This window comes from Betta splendens, chromosome 9 (genome assembly GCF_900634795.4).
Source record: "Betta splendens chromosome 9, fBetSpl5.4, whole genome shotgun sequence".
Taxonomy (NCBI): Eukaryota; Metazoa; Chordata; class Actinopteri; order Anabantiformes; family Osphronemidae; genus Betta; species Betta splendens.
Window position 1 is genome coordinate 26078785 of NC_040889.2, and position 21757 is coordinate 26100541.

General features: G+C 45.6%; 1 protein-coding gene across 1 annotated transcript; it reads right to left on the reverse strand.

Moving 5' to 3' along the window:
* Nucleotides 1–202: 202 nt before the first annotated feature.
* cspg4ba (chondroitin sulfate proteoglycan 4ba) lies at nucleotides 203–21724 on the reverse strand. The gene is made up of 10 exons (XM_029163075.3): nucleotides 20354–21724; nucleotides 16122–16285; nucleotides 10909–14481; nucleotides 10130–10603; nucleotides 9806–9982; nucleotides 6691–6889; nucleotides 6133–6264; nucleotides 4228–4400; nucleotides 3950–4133; nucleotides 203–3809 (listed from the first exon to the last, which is right to left on the reverse strand). The coding sequence occupies exons 1-10, from the start codon at nucleotides 20439–20441 to the stop codon at nucleotides 1753–1755; spliced, it is 7221 nt and encodes a 2406-aa protein (XP_029018908.1). The 5' UTR covers nucleotides 20442–21724; the 3' UTR covers nucleotides 203–1752.
* Nucleotides 21725–21757: the final 33 nt, after the last annotated feature.

Sequence of the window (21757 nt, forward strand, 5' to 3'; positions counted from 1 at the left end):
ACTAATTGCAGGAAGCTGGGAGAGGTGATTAACACAATTACTCTTTAACTAACGGCTGTTGGGTGGAACAGAACAGGCGCTATTAAGATGAGACAGGCTCCAAGTATCGTTTAAATTACAGTGATCCAGAAAAAATAAGGGACAATGGGACAAAGGATCTTTATAGCAGAGAAACAGGCAGATGCTAGATACACACACGTAGTACGATACTGCTGAAAGTAATTTATTAAAAATATGGTATAAATAAATATTCAGTAGTTTACATCATTCAGATGAGACTGGGTTACACTGGATAGACACTAATGTTCAATACAAAATGATTCAATAACACCTATGTTTACAGTGGTTTCCAGTGACAGCGCTTCGTCATCTCCCATCGCCTCAGAGCAGACACATCATCACAATGTCGTCAAAATATATAAAGGGCAACAATGTTCAGATCGTCTGTATTGTCTGTGATGCTGACTAATTGTCTCCTTTTTCCAAATTATGGCTTTTAAATTTAAATTCTGGCTTCATGAAGCTACTGTGGATCAACTGTAGGAGAATATCCCAACAGATGAACAACTGCATAGATACATTAAGATCGGTGCATCATCATGCAATGATCTTGTATAATACAATAGTATGTGTAGTAATTAAAAGATTGAATAAACAGTGCTGACGTGTCGCCCAGTGTGATTTGATCAGTGTTAACAATAAAAGTGTTTTGGTAGCAGAAACCTTATGATCAGTAGTCCACCTACACACACAGCCATGCTGGGTACATGTGTGACAGAGCTGGAAGTTCTAGAATGACTTGTAACGTTCAACATCTCAATCATGAGAATACATGCAACCCCAATTAAATGAAACATGACTGACCATTAACAAAATACCTGAGATTACAAAAAAGTTGCTCGACCGTGACGTATGATACACAACAATATAAAATCTGCACAATCAGCTTGATTCTTGGACATTGCGCATCAGTCGTAGGAATTCACAGTTTCAAGGTGCGCTCATGACTCAGAGGGAGAAACGTCGACATGCAAGAGGACCAGGTCACAATGTGTGATTGACCACACATCAGGCACCAGACATACGAATGTACCACAACGATGATGACGCTTGTAAATGCTCACGTGGACCAAGTCTGGCTCATAAAATGCAGCAGAGGTTGGTGTTGGATTAGAAACCATCATGGATTTAAGAGGGACTTTGGCCATTTTCACCTTTCTTCTCTATCCACCTTTAAAGCTGCACAATTTATATGCAAATGAAGAAAACAGTATTATTATTAGCGGTATTAGAGCATATGTCTGTACATTTCTTCATACACTTCTGTTTGGAGGTTTGCTGCAATTTTATGCCATTTTTTCCATATAATCTAAATTGTGCAAAGCCTTAGTTGATTTAAATTGACCTTTTAGCATTATTGAGTTAATAGGAATATTTGCCCAGTGGCGCTGAGGGCAGCTCGGGGCACAGTCGTCTGCGAGCTGTGCTCATGTGGGTTTCCAAACGCATGCAGGCTGGTGATTAGAGGGAACAGTGGTCTGTCCTCTGCCACTCTTTCCCTGCCTCTTGTCCACAAGCAGCTGGGGTTTAGCAACACAGATAATGGACGGTTCAAACTATTGATTGATGCAGCTTCACCATCAGAGGCAACGGTTCACTGCAGCCGCGTTTAAGTGCACACACACGTTTCAGTATGTAACAGTATCGGTGAACACATACAGTATGTATAGCTACACAGTGGACAATGAACGATCACACCCAATACTGATTCTTCTGCAGAGTGGGAGTAGCGCTTCTAATGATCTGGGAAGATGCCGACAGGGAGCCGTTACTCCAGGAACTCACGAGCATGTTCGAATCCGTGCCATAAGCGGAGCCTTGATTTGACGCCAGCAGCCGGTCGAGAGCAGGGCTTCCTGGGCAGCTGGGGACGAGGGGAGTGACCGTCACCGTGGGGACGGTCGTGCTCCGCTGGGTCGGGCCCGGGTACGACTGGCTGCTCGGGAGCCCAGTGCAGGGCGGCTCGTTTGGGTCAGCGGTGCTCTGCTTCCTTTGCCTGTAGTGCCGGAGGAAGACGACCAAGACCACAAAGATGAGCACCAGCAGCAGCAGGGCCAGCAGCGGCAGGATGACCAGCAGCGGGTTGGACGTCTTCTGCGGATACGACTCCACACGGACCGGCGTGTTGATGAAAGGGAACTCCTCCGTTCCGCGCGTGGGTTTGCCGAGCGTCGTGCCCGAAACGCTGGTTCTGTTGGAGTTCCCCCAGCGGCTGCGTCCCTTGAACCTCTGCTGGTTTTCGCTGGGCTGGTGGGTGGAGAGGAAAGCTGTGGAGAGGAACGGGGACACGCTCGCGTTTCTGGAGGTCTGGACCGGCGTCTGAAGAACAGGCGTCGTGGTCGGGACGGGGCTCCTCGTGGTCGGAAACAGAGCTGGATCGTGGGGCACAACTGTGAAGTGGAGCTCCCCCTTGGCAGGCTGGGTGTTACGGGCCTTCAGCTCGAACACCAGGGAGTCGTTCAGCTCCTGGACCTCCGTCATGTTGGCGTTCAACTCCAGCGCCACCTTCCCCTGAACCACCTCTTGGAAGGTGAAGGAGTCAGCTGGGACAGTTTGCCTGGTGGTCGAGGGTTGGATCCGAACCACCTTCCCGTTCTTAGGATGAGAAAGCACTTCAAACGTAGGGTCACTGTTGCTAACTTTAGCCAGCTGTGAGGCGTTCAGGAAGCTAGCGTTGACTCTCACAACGCCACCAGTGGGAATCCTGACATCTTTGCCCATCTGGATCAGGGGTCTGACGGTCACATTGAGCACTTGGCCGGTCAGATTCGCCTCTGAGGTGAATGCGCTGAAGCCAAAGCTATCTTCTGAGGAGGAAAGGGAGATCATGTGGTAGGACATCCTCCCAGCGCGGAGATCCTCGTGGGAGAAGCGTGTCACCGCCTGGTCGTCCTTCAGAACTTTGCCGAAGTTCGGGGGCCTTGTGATGAGGTAATGGAGCGTGCGGTTCTTCCCGTTGGACCTGGCAGCGAGGTTGTCGGGCGTCAGCGGCACCGACGTCTTCCCTTGGTCCAGTGTCAGTCCAGTGAAGTTCACCAATGAAATGGTGATTTCTGTCACCTCTAGGTTAAAGAGTTTATATATTGGCTTATGATGTCCATCTGTGACGCTAAAGTAGAACACCCCCGAGACGGAACTTCCATCATGTATGAAATACACGCTTCCGTTATTGACTTGGGCCTGAGTGAAGGCCACTATGGACTCATTTAAACGTCCTTTGAGAGCCAGATAACCGTTATTTGGTTTGCTGATCACAGAGAACCTAATATCGTCGGGAGAATTGTCCAAGTCTTCGACCTTGAGGTTCTCAGGCCTGATGGCCACTGCGTCTCCCTGCACCACCCTCAGACTCGGCGCTTTAGTCTTAAGCAGAGGCGGCTGATCGTTCACAGGTACAACTGTCAAGTTAAAATGCTCCTCCACTACGTCGCCCTGGTCCTGAGGGCGCTGGGCTGTTTTGCCCTTAGGATTCAGCCACGCACTGAACGCAAAGCCGTCAGCAGTCGACTCCGAGCCGTCATGCTTGTAGGTGATGCCGTATCTGTTGAGGATGAACTGGGAGAAGTTGGGCTTCTCCTTGGTCAGGTTCCTCTCACCCACCACGATCACGCCATGCTGAGGGAGCGACGTCACCTGGAACCACACCTCGTGGGAACTCCGCTGATCTGTCGGCAACTTGGACATGAGGTTGGAGGCGTCGAGCTTGGACCTGTCGATCACGACGCTCTCGCCTTCTGTGACTTCAGCACCTGCCACCAGGAAAGATCAACTTAAGCCTCAACAAGCCTCCTCTGCTGATGTTTTGGTGCAAACCACTACTGATGAGGTATAACGTGTAGCTCTAAACAGCTCTCTGCCTGAGCACAGACTGTTACCAGAACCTTGTTACCTGTGTTTGCGATAAGGACCGTGTTGTGCTCAGGTCCAGTGTTCTCATAGGAGATGTCTATTTTGAAGGCCTGGCTGTCCAGAGAAGCCGGAGGCGAAGCCACGGAGATGGTCATGGAGTCCATCGCTTCCCAGCCCACAGATTCAATGGGGGCTTGAACATACACAACCTCTCTTCTGTTCACCTGTGGGACATAAACGTGACAGTGGCACCGTAAACCCACACATCAGTGTATATTAAGAACCAAGCGTTGACATAAGCTCATGTGTTTTACTGACCATGTCTTGTGTGAACGTTGAGATGTCTGCAGTAGAATCATCAGACTGTCTTCTCACCAGACGGCCCAGTTTAGGAGGCCTGATCACGTTAAATGTTATGGTGCGGTTGGAGGTGTTGTCAGCATCATTGGTCACAGCATATAAATCCTCATTTGTGATCGACGTAGATGAGCCTGAAAGACAGAAAATGTCTTAAATGAATAATCAAACTAGGACAATTACAAAGGGTACATTTCATTTTTTTTGTCTGCTGTATCACATTGATCTTGAAAGGAAACAGTAAAATTGTGAGTGAAGTCAGCACTTTATTAGTCGACCACCTTCGTTTTAAGGGATCTGACAAAACTTCATGAAGAATAAAGTGCACACATAAACATTTTGTTCAGTATAAAAATACAATGTAGTGTAAAGTCCATTTGCAGCCGATGACAGCAGGACGTCTGTAACACCCACAGTACAAAACGCTGAGTTTCCTCCCTAGAGTTCCCTCGTCACCGCTGCTCCCTTCAGTCATGTCTTCAGCTGCTCTGTTGGGTTGACATGAGGTCACTGACTTTGCCATTGTCATTCATTGTTATTCTTCTTCTTTTGACGTGTGTGTGGGGTCATTATCAGTAGCAGTGTACAGCAGCCTCCTTTCTACTCATTGGAAGTCACCAGCTACCAAATTCATTTACTCACTCATCCTGACTGTGCGACGGCTTCTAAGCCATGTTACGTTAAGCTGCTCCTACACAGTAGTACAGTATGTGTGGGAATGGCTGGAAGGGCCACTCTGAGCCCTGAGCCGTGGGTGACCTTCAACCTAACGATGCTCCTAAATGCCTCCAGCGACAGAGAGCATTAGAGCTGCGGCTGCGCTAACATGCTGCTCCGTCTGCGTCTTCTGTCTAACACACAGTCTGATTCCTAGACGCTAAAAATACCTCTCATAAACGATGAAAGCCAGAAAAACAGCGTGTGGAGTAGTGAAATCCATTCCCTATTTTCTGGGGAACTCCCACCACCCTTGTCTGGTTTTATTGGGAATCTTTTAGACCCACGCACTTTTCCAAAACGTCTGTGAGCTGTTTTGTAATTAATGTGAAACTCTTCTGATTCAAAACACACACTATGTAAACACACACAAACAACTCAGTGTAAAAATTTACTACTGGAAAGTCGCGCTCTTCAGGCCATACTGACATGATGTCCGCTCGATCACCAGCCTGACATAATTACAATCAAATATGCTCAGGTCTAATTTTGTTGTTTGCAGATGCAGTGAGGAGTCTGTTTCACGGTTTTACACCGAGAACCCAGATATTTGAGGACTTTGCGAGGTAAAGGGAAACCTTAATCTCCCTACCCACAGTGAGAAAGTCTTTCATTGTTAGTTAAAGCTCCCACCCTGCCCCTCTGCCCCCCCGCCCGCCTCGCACAAAGCACAAACAGGCCTGACGCAGGCAAACAGCGCCCGCTCACCCTGTGGCAGGAAGCTCAGCCGGCCGTGCCGGTCGGCAGTGTGCTGCTTTCACCATATCCTCTCCTCCATCTCACCGAGCAGACCGCTGCAGCTCAGAAGCCCTCACCATGTATTTGCAGACAGACGACACCCAGTCTGACTATTTTTAGCTGCAGAGCACTAACGCTGCATGAGAAATGCAGCAAATGAGATGGAAAGGTGTCGCACAATAACAAATTAATCCTTAAACTGAGCCCTTAGAAAAAAGAGGAAACTACTTGTGGTGGAGTGAGTGGATGAAGACAAAAATATGCTCTGTCTCTTCTTTAAGGAAAGCTCAAAGAGATCCAACTTTATTTCCATCCCACACATTTTACAGAGACAGAACTTAAAAATCAAAATCAGGAACATTCATATAGAATCAAGTTAAAGCTGGTGCGGCTCCATAATGAGGCATTTACCTGGGAACACTTTGAGTGGTCGGTTCTTTTCTAGACTCACAACTAAAGCTCTGGCCGTGATGCTGAAGATCTGCCTCGGGGTGAAGTTGACACCGTCATTGACTTGAAAGTTGAATCCTCCAGATGTGGCACCTGAAAATGTAGCAAAAGCGTAACATGGAAAAAAGTAGAAACAAATACACCATTTATTTTCTGTGACAGAGCTGCCACTGGCAGCACACATTCTGGGTACCACCAGCACCAACATTCATGTGCATGTGAAAAAGGGACTAATCACAGCCAGAGTTCCGTTTGCATGCTGGTGGTACGAACTGTCCTAGTCACGAGTCCAGGCAACGTAAAACGCAGAAAGGATTCAGGGCAGTAAACAGAAACCTGATCTGAGCCTGAAACCATGAAACTGAGAGACAACATTGAATTCAACCGGTCTTAACACCAACAGCATGACACAGACTGATATCTGACGGCTAATGAGGGGGGATAAAAAATATTCATATTAGATTCCTGTTAAAAGGGAACTTCAAGTTCTCCAACTTTAGCGACGACTCACTATTTTACCTTTGTGCACAAACAACAGCTGGCCGTGGTCAACGTGTGCTTGGGTGAAGTTGAGCACCGCCTTCATGGGAGCGCTCTTCAGGGCGAGGTGCCCGTTGCTCGGAGGAGTCACCATGAAGTAGAGCTGCTCTGGAGGAGAGTCCTCGTCCCGCGCCTTCAGATCCTCGGGCCTGATCTCCGTCACCGACGACACCCACACCTGCACACGAGAAGGACACAGGCCGCTTAAAGCACAGGCCTTCAGGAACACGGGCAGAACGAGATGTGCCCTGGATTAATAATTAGAAATGAAATATGTCTTTGTCTCTGTAACTCTGCGCAGATGTAATAAACATACAGTTGAACGGAGCAAAGGAAACAGCTGACGTGTCCTCATTTGTCACTACATACAAAGGACCCAAGACTGTGGGTGAGTTTGGCTCCAAGGCTTTTTCACATGTTTCCCCTGCAGCCATTTTCCACCGCTCATTATCCAACAACGCAGAGCTGCTCTACCAACAATCTCTCACTGAGGCACCTGAACACATCCATATATTAAAGGAGCGGCCTTTGGAAAGATTTCGGAGAACACGACTTGAGTCAACACTTCAAGCAGACTGTAAACACAGTAGAGAGCTCAGATCTGCTGAGGATCAGCTTAGGTCTTGCTTCCTTGTAAATTCAGAAGCCTCGAGCTGAACAGAGGAACTCATTGACACACGCAACACAAACTACTGACCCATGCAGACACTTGACAACAAAGGATGAGTTTCTATACCCGAGGCCACAGCAACTATTGCATAATGTGCCGTTGTTCTTTACACAGCTTATACAACGGTAATTGCACAAAGGCTGTGGCTGGAAACATGACATACTGTATGGCTCTAATACGTGTTTACCTGAAAAGGCTGTTTTTACTAAAGACATTCCAATTTTACCAACATGAGCAACACAAGAAACTAAAACTAAAAAAAAAAAAACTCTGCCAGTTTAATGCATTTCCTGTGCTCATACCTGTGGTTTTCCCACTCATGTCAGATTCAATCAATCACTGCTGAACACACTTGTCAAAGCAACAGCTCGACCGTGCACAACCACGGCCTGCATGACAAAATGTATTTTATAGCAAATATAAAGAATCATTGGTTCCTCCAGGGGAGCTTGGAGATGCTAATATTTCTATTAAGGTAAAATAAATTCCCGGCTCATGTGCTTCTTGTTCTCTAGTAATAATTACAGCTGTAATTATCTACAGTACTATCCTTTTGGCAAACTCACTACTACTCCTGTAATTTCAATCCTGTCTGGAACGTTGCCTGTGTCTCTCAATAGCTCAATTAAAATCCAATATGCTGAGAGATTAATTTATCAAGAACCAGAGCTGTGTTTGTTAAGTTTATATCTGTCTTGGCCTCCTCAAGCTCTTTTTTAACTTCAAACTTGGCCAGTTTTTCGTCTTGGCACTGGGACAAATCCATTTTGATCTAATACTGGTATACATCTTTTATTGAGCAGCTTTATGGCCGTCTGGGAGCAGCTGGTGCTGTGCAGCTAAGTAGCATTGAGAGACGTTCCAACAAGCGACAGTTTGTTGGAGTTTCGTTTCTGTTATAACGACAGCCACTAAATATGCGTCTCTTTATACAAAGGGTGCAATCACAGCAACATCTCAGCGTTCACACTCTGGCCAACTGACAAGTTTATTGCCAGTTTCCCTGAAGTGATGTCATGTTGCTGCAGAGTGAAGGGACGTGTTCACGCCAAATAAAAACATAGTGTGACACAGCAGCTGCGATGGTGACAGCACAAAGGACCTGAGTTTCGACTTTTCATACAAATTCACCTGATATAAAAAATGAACAGTTCGAGTATACCATGCATTATGCTGGTCTCTTACTAGTAAATCCCATTTTAATAGACTCCCCATGTACTAAAGGAAGGAAGTGACTATGCCTCTAACAATCCTTCGTTTGACAGGAAGTCACAAAAACATTGATCAGACAAACAGCTTCCACGTTTGACAGGTGACTCACCAACAAACACTATTAGCTGGTGGCTGTAACATCTGTAACATCAAGACATTGTTAGTTTTTTTAATATAAATAATCCTGAAATAAATATAATATTTCAGCATCCTCATTAACATAAACATAATCCTCATCACAAGTAATATAAAAGATTGTGAATTATTTTAAAATACTGATTTCAAGAGCAAAAAGCTGCTTTAAAAGAGTCCAGTGACCTAAAAGGGAGAATGTATGTGTGATTCTAAGGCCTCGACCTGATGTGCGGTAGCACAGAGCCACCTTGTGGACACTTTCCTTTAAAAAGCCTGACCTCACATCCAACATCTAGCAAAACATGAATGAGAAGTCGTCACATTCTTCACTATATGCAGAAAATATGTGCTTTACAAAAATGTTAGTTTTTCAAACACTTTTTTCTTCCCAGCATCACAGTACTTGTCGTACATGTTGCTCTTCTCAAACTTAGAATACTAGAGGAATTTAAAATTTAAACGTAAGTTTAAGCGGCTCACGCTCATTGCAGGTACAGGTATAACTTACAGGTAACAGTAGAAAAGTCTGCTTTTTAACAGGAAGTAGTGTGTTTTCTACTTGACCATGACATTGTGTCACTCAACACTATCACGCTCTGCAATGGAAACACTCCATTAACATATGAGCAAGACCTTACGTCTGAGTAATGCCTGCTGGCTTTTGCTCCATTTGATTTCAGTTATGTATTTATTCATAAAAGCCTAAGTAATTCTTCGTCTTCGGCCCAGACCAGGCAGAACAGCAGCTCCCTTTTTAGTTCACTGAAGCAGCATGGCTTCCAACGGACCCACTAAAGTCTAGCGAGAGTCTGTTTAAAAATGGATCACTCAGGCACCATAACAGACTGTCCTACAAGTTCCAGACACCTCCAAAGTGTATGTCAGTGTCTGTTCTGCGCTGGCGGCCCCCCTGGACCCTCCCCCACATAGCAAACATAGTTTGCCTCATGGAGCTATCCAGCCATGGCAACGTGAAACACAGCCCACATGAAAACTGTCTGACAGTAAGCTTTGGTGCGTGACCTGCTTGTAAAAAATTGTCCACAGTTTAAATATAGAGCAGCAGTGGAGACTCACCCTCAGGACCCTGTTGGCTGCAATAACAGGAGGCTCGTCGTTGACAGCTGTAACCTGGATGTACACCGTCTGGGCTGCACTCTGCTTCCTCAGGCCTGTGTCATTGGCCACCACAGTGAAGCTGTCAGCTGAGGTTTCGCTGCTGTCATGGACGTAGTAAATGAATTCATGTTCCACCTGGCAAAAGACGGTGACGCAGGCCGAAGGTATTATCAGGTTACACACACTAAAAACACACGCGCCTGAAAGCTAATACTTTTATATTAAGCAACATAATCATGACCCAACAAGTCAATCAAAGGCACAGGAGCAGCAGTAACTCACCTGCCTCCTGGAGAAAGAGGTGATGCCCACCCCAGGCTGTCGAGAGTGCTCAATGTGACCGTGCTGTGGGGGCTCAGTCAAACTATACAGGAAGTCGATTCCAGAAAAGTGGCGGTTGCTGACTTTGAGCACGTCCGGGGTCAGGGCCTTGGAGGCGCCTTCGCTCAGTGTGAAATTTGAGACCTGAAGTGGGATGAGGCGGGGGATGATGTCCACGGACATCCTAATGTCGCTGACGTCGGTGACCCCGTTCGTGGCACCGAGGGTGAAGGTGTCACTGACTTCACCGGGCGCCTCCTGCATGTACTGAACGTTGCCGCTGTTAATGTCCTCCTGGGTAAACGTCTTGACAGGGGACTGCTTGGTGCCGACGTAGCGAGCGTCTGCCTCGACAAAACGCCGCAGAAAGCCGTGGGAGGGGGCTACCTTTACTGTGAGTACGATCTCGGATGGCAGGTTGTCCTCGTGAGTGACCTGCAACAATCAGAAAACATATTCAGTGATTAAATCTGAAAAGTTCCATGTGTCACTAGAGTTTAGTTTTGATGTTACTCCCAATGTAACATGGCAAGAAATATGTAACCGCTCAGTTTTTATTCTGGGAGCCTAAAAACAAAGCACCGTTTCAATCACAAATAGAATATCCAAAAAGTAACATCACAAACACAACGTGTTTAAAATATGACAGTGTTAAAATACCTTCAACATCATTTTAAACATATCAGCCTTCAGGTCAAGTAAAGCCAAACTTATTGCATGAAGTCAGTTTTCAGACTCACCTCAAGCTCAGTTTCACTGATCTTTACTGGTTTTCCCTCTTCCACCAGTAAGGTGTTGTGATGCTGCAGAATAGGTGGCCTCTGGTGACTTTCCAGGTAAACCTTCACATTGATCATCACTGCAAGCTGAAGATCCTTAGCTTTCACTGTTAGATTGAAATAGTCTGCCAGGTGGTTGGTGTCATTGTGCCGGTAGGAGACCAGGCCTTCCTTTAATTTAGACAATGTGAATGACTCCACCTTTGCTTCATTCCAATAAAGTCCTCCGTACTTGGGAGCCTGATCCAATTTAAAAAGAATTTCTCCGTCATCCCTGATGTCAAGATTGGATTCCACGCTGAAATTACTTGTGGATAATGTTGCTGATTTGCCCTTTTGAACCAATAAGCCAGTGTTGTTGCCCACCTTCAAGAAGGGATCTTGTGCACTGACGTCTAGAAGGCTCGATACAAAATGTTTTCCATCGGAGACAAACAGCACAAACCTGCCGGTGCTCATGCCTTTATGAATGAACAGAACTCTTCTCTCCTCCAAATCCTTCTGTCGGAACTCAAACAGCCGATGAGTAGTGTCATTAACCAGCACCAGGTCTCCCATTGGGATGCCACGTCGAGAGTAAATCAAACGACCATCATCGAAGTCAGAATCGGCGTCATGGTAACGCAGATCCTCTAAAGTGAGCAGCCTCTGTCCATTCCTTACTACGTGAAAAACCTTATCTATGACACGTTTCGGCTTCTGGTCATTGACGAGGTGTATAGACACGTTGAACGTTCCTTCTTTGGAGCCGGTTTCATCATCTGCGATGGAGGATTTGAAACCTTTGCTGGTAGATGCGATGAAAGTAAGCTCATCCCAATTCGTTTCGCTGTCATCGTGAATGTACATTATTCGCTCTTTCAAAATATCTTGATTGCTAAAGGTTAAAATGTTGTCATAGGTATCGTTTGAATTTGACTGACTAATACGGGCAAGCTTTCCGTGTGTGGGGCCGCTTATGACTGTGTAGTACATCTCCTTCGTGCTTAGAGTTTCTGCAAACAGCGCCTCTTTCGTGATAAGTCGACTCTCTCCTTCCAGAAGAGAGAGTCCTGTATTCACCATGAAAACACTATTAACATCAGCTTTAATGGAAAACTGGAAGTCATAATTTTGTGACTGAGAATGTTTGGAAATCAACTGAAATTTGAATCTGTCACTCGTATCTTCATGAGGCCTGTCAACAAGCTCATAATGTACTTTTCGATTCGTTACATCTCTTTGGCTGAAGGTTGAGTTTTTTCCTAAAACTGTGGCGTCGAGCAGGAGTTTCCCCTTCTTCGGCGTGGTCAGAACTCGAAAATAAAGGTCATCCTCTAAGAGAGAGACGCCTTCAGCTGTGGCAAAGAGGTGCTCTGCGTCCAGTGTTGCTTTTCTGACTTTGTCTAAGTCAATCAAAATGTTCCTCACCAGGTGATACTTCACCCACTTCACAGTGACTGGGAAGAGTATTTCAGTGTTTGCCTTCGCAGCCACAGTAACTTTGCACTTAAAGAAATCAGTGGCATTGACTGTCTGGATGTCCTGGAACGTGCTAACGTACCTCAAGCGTTCTTTCTCTAAGAGCCTTTGGGAAAACGAGTCAGTCAGCCTCCATTCACCACTTGAGTGAAGCCTCTGGAGTTCTCCATACTGAGGTGGTTCTATAATATCATACCGAATGTCTACAGCCTGTTTTACTGCATTCGTTTCCACAGCCAGCTGCTTTGAACCAATTACAGCTGTCTCTCCTTGAACAATCTGCAGACCTGTGTTGTTGGCAATCTTATACTCCAGCGCTACAGCCATGACCCTTAGAACCACAGTGTTGCTGACCTTTTCCCCATCGCTGACTCTAAGAACTATCCTCGAGTTGCGAACTCCTGTGTGAGCATAAAACACCCGTTGTTCTTCTAAGTCTGTATATGTAAAGGAAGTGACTGCTTTGCCAGGTTTGTTCTCAATTTCCAAATATCCTGCATCCGCATTCAGGTTCCCAAGAACGGAGAAGGTAAGGTCGCTGTAGCTGCTGTCAATGTCCGTGGCCTTTAGAACATCAGTGGTGAGGCGCTTCTTTGAGTTCTCCAACAGGACAAAGAGATTTCCTTCAGGCAGGCTCAGTTCAGGTGCATCATTGGTGGGTGTTACAGTAATATTATAGCGATACAATTTGTTGCCCTTGAGATAATCAGGAACTTGTTTTCTACTGCTAGAATGAATAGAAAACATGAAGAAGTCGCTTGCTTCCTCAGAGCCACCATGGATGTACATTACTCGTCCATGCCAAAGGTCCAACATGCCGAAAGTGTTCTGCTCTTGATCCTGGTCGACATCGAGCCTTATCTGACCATGTATTGGCTGCTCCCGAATCCTGAACATTATCTGAGACTGTCTGATGCCGAGCTTCTTGAAGTCTAGAAGTACCTTAATGTGTTTGGCCTCAAGCGAGGCTCGACCCCCCTCCTGGACCACAAGGTTTTTAAAATGCACAAAATTCAAACCGTACCTACTGTCCAAGCCCCTGGCGAGGGTCGATACGTGAAGGGATGGTGTTGGTGTCACCAACAGAGAAAGGGAACCTGCAGCACTTGTTGGATTCACAGTGGTTGATGGTTGGGGTTCCTCCTCTGGGTCACAACCAACTGATATATCCTTTGTGACTACAGCATTAGAGAGACCCATCTTCACTCCATTGACTTCAATGTTCTTTAAACATCCCTTGAAGGAACCTCCTCTGATTCGTTTTCCAGACACAGAGGCAAGGCCCACTTTTCTGACTTCTGTTCTAGTGCTGTCATCAATACCCCCTAAAAACAGAAATCCTTTGGGCTGGAGCCCCTTTAAACGAGGGATAACGCTGCTTTTTACCGTTTCTCCATCAACAGTGAGCTCCAGGCCTTTTGAACTGAAATGCATTTTGACAGAATGCCACTTCCTGTCACTGATGGACGTCAGAGAACGGAGCTCGGTTTTGGTTCCACCTTTCCCAAGAATGGCCACTGGCAGGCCTTCCTGAATCTCTAGGGAAACAAAGTTCCCCTCTCTGGCTGAACTGTACAGCATTATTCCTTCTTTGGCTGAAGTGTGCACAACACACTCGAACACCGCTTCATGTTGGGTGCTCCAAGTTGGAAAAGAAATGTAAGCCCTGGAGCTAAAAAAGCTGACAGGGTCCTCCTCAGTGGCAAAGAATTGGGGGCTACAGCCCAAGGACACCTCATAGACATTCTTGAAACCCGTATATGGCCTCAAGGATGACAGCAAGTCATGTTGATTGAAGTGCACGTCATCCATGCAACCGCGGAAGCCAATCGGGTCTCTAGGGAGATAAAGTTTGTCTAGACCTCCTGAACCTCCAACATAGAGACCATCCACAATGTTGAGATCCTGATGGGAACCTGACATCTTGACGCTCATGTGAGAGTTCTTGTCCACAGTCAGAGTGACATTGTGCTGCACATGCTGGACCTCCACAGAGTGCCAGGCCAGGTCATTCAGCTGGGTTCCTTGCTCTGATTGTAACACTTGCTCTCCGGATCCAAGATCCAATTTGAGCTAAGAGAAGAAGCAGGACAACTGCATTACATAATATACTGTATTTAAGAAAAGGTGAATGCAAATACAGTTACAAAGAATTTAAATTTAATATTTACTGACATTTTTAAGGAAAATACTAAAATTTACCTTCTGAAAATATCTAAGAAAGTAACATTTCAATATTTCATATACTGTAGTATTAAACAGCTGTGCTCTATTACAATAAACTAATACTTGGAGAGGAAAACACAGGATTCAAAGTACCTATGCCATGATGTCATCTGTTGTTATAACTGTGAGCCCGCTCGTGATTTAAACAGGAAGAGCACTATTATCTCTTTGCCTTCAGCTATGTCCTCAAAGCATCATGTCACCATCTCCAGCTAATGCTGCATTTAGATGACACGCTTGTCAAGCCTTGCTTGTCCCTCCTATTCGTGCACGGGTTCCGGGGGGGCGGGGGGGGGGGGGGGGGGGGGTCTGGCAACGCTCATGCCTGACTAACATGGGATGAGACCCAAAGCCTGAGGAAAACTTGTGAGAGTGAACAAGAAAAATTATCTGGTGACCTGTGCCAGTTTAAGGAACATGGACACGCATTTCACTCCTCCTGCTCACTGAAGTATGACAATGCAACACACTCGTCAGTATGATTCATTCCCAGCAGCAAAAGTGTAACACGAATAAAAGCTTAGTCACAAGGATTTCTTGAGTTTGACACACAAACGCTATAGTGCCTATCTCAGGACTTCCTGTTTTTCTTGTGTATGTGTCTGCACAGTAAAAGGCTTCCTACAGTACATCTGTCCGTTCTGTGTTCTGATTCAACATGGCAGAGCTGCTTACAGGAGGCTTTGGAAGCAGCCTTGAAGGGACAATACATTTCACCCTTAAATCATCCCAGCAAGTGCTGTGATTAGAGCTAAATATAGTCGCTCCTGCTTAAGACAAAACTTGTCCTAAATTCCTTAAGCGTGCCTAAGGTGTCCATATTCTGTAATTAAGAGAGGAGTAAATATCCAGAGCAGTTAAGATCCCATTTACATCCAGAGAAACAGGACACAACAAATATAGTATGTATATATGTATATATATATATATATATATATATATATATATATATATATATATATATATATATATATATATATATATATATATATATATATAGAGAGAGAGAGAGAGAGAGAGAGAGAGAGAGAGAGAGAGAGAGAGAGAGAGAGAGAGAGAGAGAGAGAGAGAGAGAGAGACTTTTCATCATTTAAATAGTAATATACATTAAATTAGATCTAAGGCTGATTAACAGAAAATCTGTGTCTAAGGTTACAGGAACAATTATATCACGTATCATATGATACCCAGTCAATCAAACAGCATAAAAACACGCATCTGCCTGCTTCTGTAACGGAGTTCCTACTGTGACAAGAAGTGACTGGAATGGAGGAAACACTCAGCTCACACCACAAAGGCTTGTCTGCTTGTGTTACTGTGTTAAGAGAGTGACACTGTCAGCTGAGACGGAGCCACAGCCTACGGTGGCGAGCGCTGTGTCGACGGTGGAGAACGAACATCTGCACGTATCGCAGGCACGTGGATGTACCAGCGAGCGCGGTGCTCGGACACATGTGCTCGTGTGCCGGGGCCAGAGATGTACCCACCTGCAGGCGCCCGGCGTGGAGCTCCAGCAGTAAGTAGTCTGTCTGACCCGCGGCGAGAAACAGCAGGCCGTTGGTGCTGGAGGTTCGGAAGCGAAGCCGGAGCACGTTACGGTCCGACGACTCTGTTGCTTTGAGCTGCACAAAGCCATCGCCATAGAAGGAAGCTGCTCAAAGGGAAAGGGGGGGGGATAATGGAGAGTAAAAACCTCAGCGCTTTATTGTGGTGTTCGATCAGTACGTGTTGAGGATTCAATCCTGGCTGAGAATGAGGAAGCTGGAACAGAAAGCACAGTAGCAGCGAATACAGAAAACAATGAGCAAGTCCAGTCAGGCACTGTGGCCTAATCTAAGCAGCATGTGACATTTAGATAGAAAAACCAGGCTCATTATCATCCTGCAAGTGGAGCAGCGTGTGTGTGAGGCAGAGCACGCACACACAGTCACAGCGTGATTATACCTCACCTGGTTAAAGCATACTGCTTTGGTCGCCAGCTGTGTTTATACTTCATGTGCTCCACCGTAATTACTCACATGCATTCAAATACGACGAGGCGCTACTTTGAAGCACTTAAGCTTTACCTATAGAATAACCAGCACCTTCATGGTAACGCATACACACGCTTTGCGTTGCGAGAGAATTGCGGGTTTGCGTCTAAGCCCGTTTGTGGCATTAGGGGAAAGTTGTTCAGAACTGAAACAGAGATTTTAAAAGGTTTTTGACTTCAACGCTACAGCAGCACAATGTGCAAACCGAGGCGGTGGATGCAAAGGTGGCTGAGAGGGAGTCCAACGTGTTTGGACCTGCCCTGTCCCGACAGCGAGCTTCATCCCAAACATGAAAGGCCCTGACGTCCCCCCATTGTCTGCGACTCCCTCTTCCAGCAACAGTGCGGCGGACAGGCCCAGCTGTTTCTTCTACCTCGCCTCCCTGCCATTTCACATCAGCCTGTAATCTGGCCTAACATGCTGTGAAGCTTTTCTCATCTGAGCCTCCGAGCAGTTCAGTCTTTAATGAGCGCCCACTCATATTCCAAATATCCCCAGCGATCTCTGTGAAGACCTGTGTCCCATAAGCGTTGATTTGTTTCTATCTCCTGACCTGCGGCCTGTGCGGCCTGCTGCTAATGGGCTGAAGTCAAGCATAACGTCAGTACATGCCATTTAACTCCTAAAAGGGGTTAATGCACTAATGGGCAGTTTGATCGAGCAAAACACATTTGTTTAGACTCTGAACCTTGAATTAAGCCAATTAGATCGGAAAAGCAGGTAAATCAGCCCTTTGGTCATATCAATATATAGTCATCAATTAATGGAAGCTGAGCGAGGGACAATCAACCCCAATTACCAAATATAACAGAGACAGAAAAACTAAAACCGTTGCACACAATATTACATTTTCTTTTGCTAATTCATTAAAGTATTTTATTAAGTACTCAAAAAAATCAAAAGTTTATTTAAAATACTGTATATTTGTCAGACTCGAAGCAGGCGGCGGACCCACATGCACAGCACGAAGGCGAGATGAATATTAAACGCAGGTTTATTTCTCAAGGCAAGGTCAGACGGTCCAGGTCATACACAAGAAGGCTCAGTGATAAGAACAAAGGGGAGCAGGCAATCTCGAGTCCGGTATACACGCAGGGTTTGATACACAGGAGGTCACGGCAAAAGTACAGGCAGGGATCAGGCAAAAACTCACGGTCGGTTAGTTAGTCCAGGGTCAGGCAGGATACACGGTGCAAAGCAAAACAGGAACAAAACACGAGGAACACGAAACACGGGAAACTTCAAGACGCTCAGGAAACTCACGAAACTCAGGAGACACAAGAAACTCGGGGACTCAGGAAACTCGGAACACTCAGGAGACACAAGATACTCGGAACTCTCAAGAAACACGGGACAATAATGAAACTCGACAATCTGGCAAGGGACTATGGGAACAGGAGCTGACTAAATACACAGGTGAGTGATTAACTGATTACAGACAGGTGTGGGTAATGAGCTAGGGAGAACAACAGAACTGATAACAGGAAGTCAACAAAATAAAACAGGACATGGCGTGACGACAGGAAACAACTAGAAACAAAACCCAAATCATGACAATATTATCTTTCCTTCCAGTCAACAAAGGTGATTCTCAGAAATCTAACAAAACTAATATATTCAGATCACATTCACATATGATACAGCTGACTCTCACTACTTAAAAGATAGAAATAATTAATATTAAGCTCAAAATGGGTTAAAAATAGATGCTTATTAAAATTATTTAACATCTTTCAAACAGCTAATTGAAAACTGGCCTAATCCTCGCAGGAGTTCAGGACACAATCCTTTTAATAAAACTATTTTAATATCCCAGGCCATTTTAATTTGTTTGCTCAAATATATCTATCTATTTATGGACAGCATTATTTCATCAAATAGCTGCGTGTGTCACACACTAATTCACACACAGAAAATCCTGAATTACAATAATTAAAAAATGGACAGATGCTAATAAAAAAACAATACATCCTCTGCTGCTTGTTTCTACCACACAGTTTTACTTCAATTGCATTTATTCACATATGTGGCCACATTAAGAAACGATGGTGAATCATACCTGTATGACAGGTCAGGTAATTCTCAGTCAGGTATAATGTGCCTGGGGATTGTTTGAATTGTCAAATACAGCTGGATATAAATAAAGCGACCAGCCCACAGGCACAGAATCTTATCTTCAGTCGGACTCTAAGTCGCACTGACTGAATTTATTGTCCTGTCTCATTTCTCATTCATCTGACTGACTCTGCGTACGAACCAAGGAGGAAGCGTTTCCCGAAAACTGCTCAAGCGAAAAGCAACAACAGTTTCCCCTTCAATTCAAAAGGACCAGCGTGTACAGTATGTGTGGTTGTATTTTAGCGTCGTAGCAATGACGCCGCTGAACGCTTTGAAGGACGTGCATTCTTGGAAAGCTGTGCGAGTGAGGAAGAAAGCTGGGATTGCTTCAAAAGCAGAAACATTGACATTTAGGGAGCATGTAAATGAAAGAGCACAACAGAAACACACACCTGCGCACACCTGACTGTGTTCAGGAGGTGGAACAGGCCTGTTCTGTAATCTACATGTCGGCACTTTGTGACAGGGGCTTTTTTGTGCATGTTCACGACGCGATCCTGCAATAACAGCCCGTGACCTTTGCACAAACACCCGCTTGCACTTAATTTGAGGGGCAGGAGTGCTTGTCACTGCCTGTGCGCTCCGTTTGTACAACAAATCAGAGATGCAACTTGACTGAAGCGCCTCCCTGGATTTTAGCTGACTCGTCACGCCGCTCTGTTGCTGATGCTCTGTCAAACCCTGGGAGGTGGAGGCTGCAGCAAAGGCATGCTTCTAATACAAAGGACTCACACAGCCGCAGTTCATTTTAATAAGAGGGCATGTTGAGTGAGACACAGTGAAATGATTGGAGCTACAGTAATGAATGCCCACGCTGACGTGAATAACGTTCAGCGGAGCCGTAACTGACCAGAAACATATTTTTCCCCCTGAGAGCAATAACCGTCCATGTCCTTGCACTCATTTGACTGTGCTATTGTCACAGCGAGGTAGTCCTTCCAGTGCACTGGGCATCACAGTCCCCTTTCACTGCTGCCTCTGAGGTGAGGATGCTGTGGGTGCACGGAGATCTACATGTGTAACCATGCATGCACATTAGAAATGTGGAACTGATAAATATTGGCTCGATTGGCCTCATTAGTTATTAAAGTCTCGTTAACCTAAGCTGTTTACAGTCCATAACGGGGTCTGTTGCTGCTGACATGACTCATGCCACTGCACCGTCCTGTCCATTCACATATTACTCAGTTACACGTTTTGAAACCTGTGAACCACTAACGCGCCTCAGCAGCAGAGGAAAATATCCAAAGCGATCCTGGTTCTGCTCAGACGGGCGATACACAAATAGGAGAGCGGAGCACATACGCAAAAAATCACAGGCAACACAAAAGGGAAACTACGTGATCGTGTTCCGATCTAGTTCGGATCAAGTGTTAGTTAAAACCCCGCGCTGCGTTCAGGGTAAACAATTTCCTCAGTAAACTACAAACACTGGAAGTTTCTTCAAATAGTGGAAATAACCAGTTTAACAGCGACAATAACAAACGCTCCCTGAAAGCGCCGTTAAGTTAGTTTTCAACTAGTTTGCTTTCATTGGAAAAGAAAAAGTTGAAAAGTTGCTTTGTTACCTCCCGACGTGAGCTCGACCAGGAGCGACCACCAGAGCAGAGCGCAGAGCCGCAACTTGCGCACGGGCTTGTTCCCAGCGGAGTCCATGTTCCTGGTCCCGGTGGGAGCGTCGAGGTGGCGAACGGGCCCGTTACATGTTTACTGAGCGGCACCGGTGGCGTCAAACCCCGCAGGACGGTCCAGACAGTTCTCCGAAGCTTGGCGATGCGGGCGGGCGGGCGCGCGCAGCAGCAGCTCCCGGTTTGGACTGGAGCACCGCTGTAGGTCCCGGTCTAACTCCGCCTCGTGCGCGTTCGCAGGGAAGAATAAAAGCACGTCAATCACTGGTTTTCAAAATAAAGGCTTAAAGTGGAACATGCTTCAGCTCAATTTGACCTAAGATCACGAGGACATAATAATAACAATAACAAGGAATAGGGCATATTATTCAAATATATTTACGCATTCACATACAAAGTGTTTAATTATCACAACTCATAAACACTTACATGCCAATTGACATAGTAGCTTATGATTAAAAAATAATAATTAATTCCCCATTTATAAAATATGAATATAGTGCTTATGAAAGCTAAGCACACCTTCAAACGAGTAAGGGATCGTTTGATCATTGTAGTATTAGCCCATCCAGTTAAGTGATTGAACCTGTGTTAGCTGTTTTGGTTTAATAAAGTGGTGAATTGTTTGCTTGTGGTTCCCACAGATTGACGCTCGCTCCTACTAAACGAGGGTAATGTTTGGCTAATGTTCTTGTCACTGCCAGCAGCATGATGTGGTACTTGTATTGTCACAAGGTTTGCTGTTGTCCAGCACCCAGGTCAAAGGACGTGGAAGGTACCAGGAGTGTATTTTTACAATGCAGTTGATTCTCTCTGAACACAAACATGAGATGCAGTGGTAAACTTGTCTGTAACATCGCTGACCCGTTTGGTGACGACTCAGTGATTGTCTGGGGAGGGATGTGGGTCACCTACAGTACCCGGACTCCTGTGAAGTACTGGTGCACTGGGCCCTGGGTTTCTCCTGTATAATTCCCAGTCTCGTGGCTGCGTGTTAAGAGCACTGATGCCCCTGACTGGACCTCATAGACACTCACAGACTGAGCTTAATTTATATTGAGTACATATGGTACATTCTGCATCAGTGCATCTCAAGCCACCAAGAACCACCACAGACTATCCAGAAGCTCACTGATGCCCTGATACAGGTCTGGAAGGAGATCCCCTAGGACACCATCTGCTGCCTGCAGTTTCTACAAAATCTTTAATTAATGTTACAAAACGACTGTACACTACGCATACAATCATACATTATTTATGAGCACAGTCTCTTACATAACACAGCATTTTGTAATCATTTACTTATTCATGTTTTTTGTGCAGCTGTTATGTATGCAAATCATG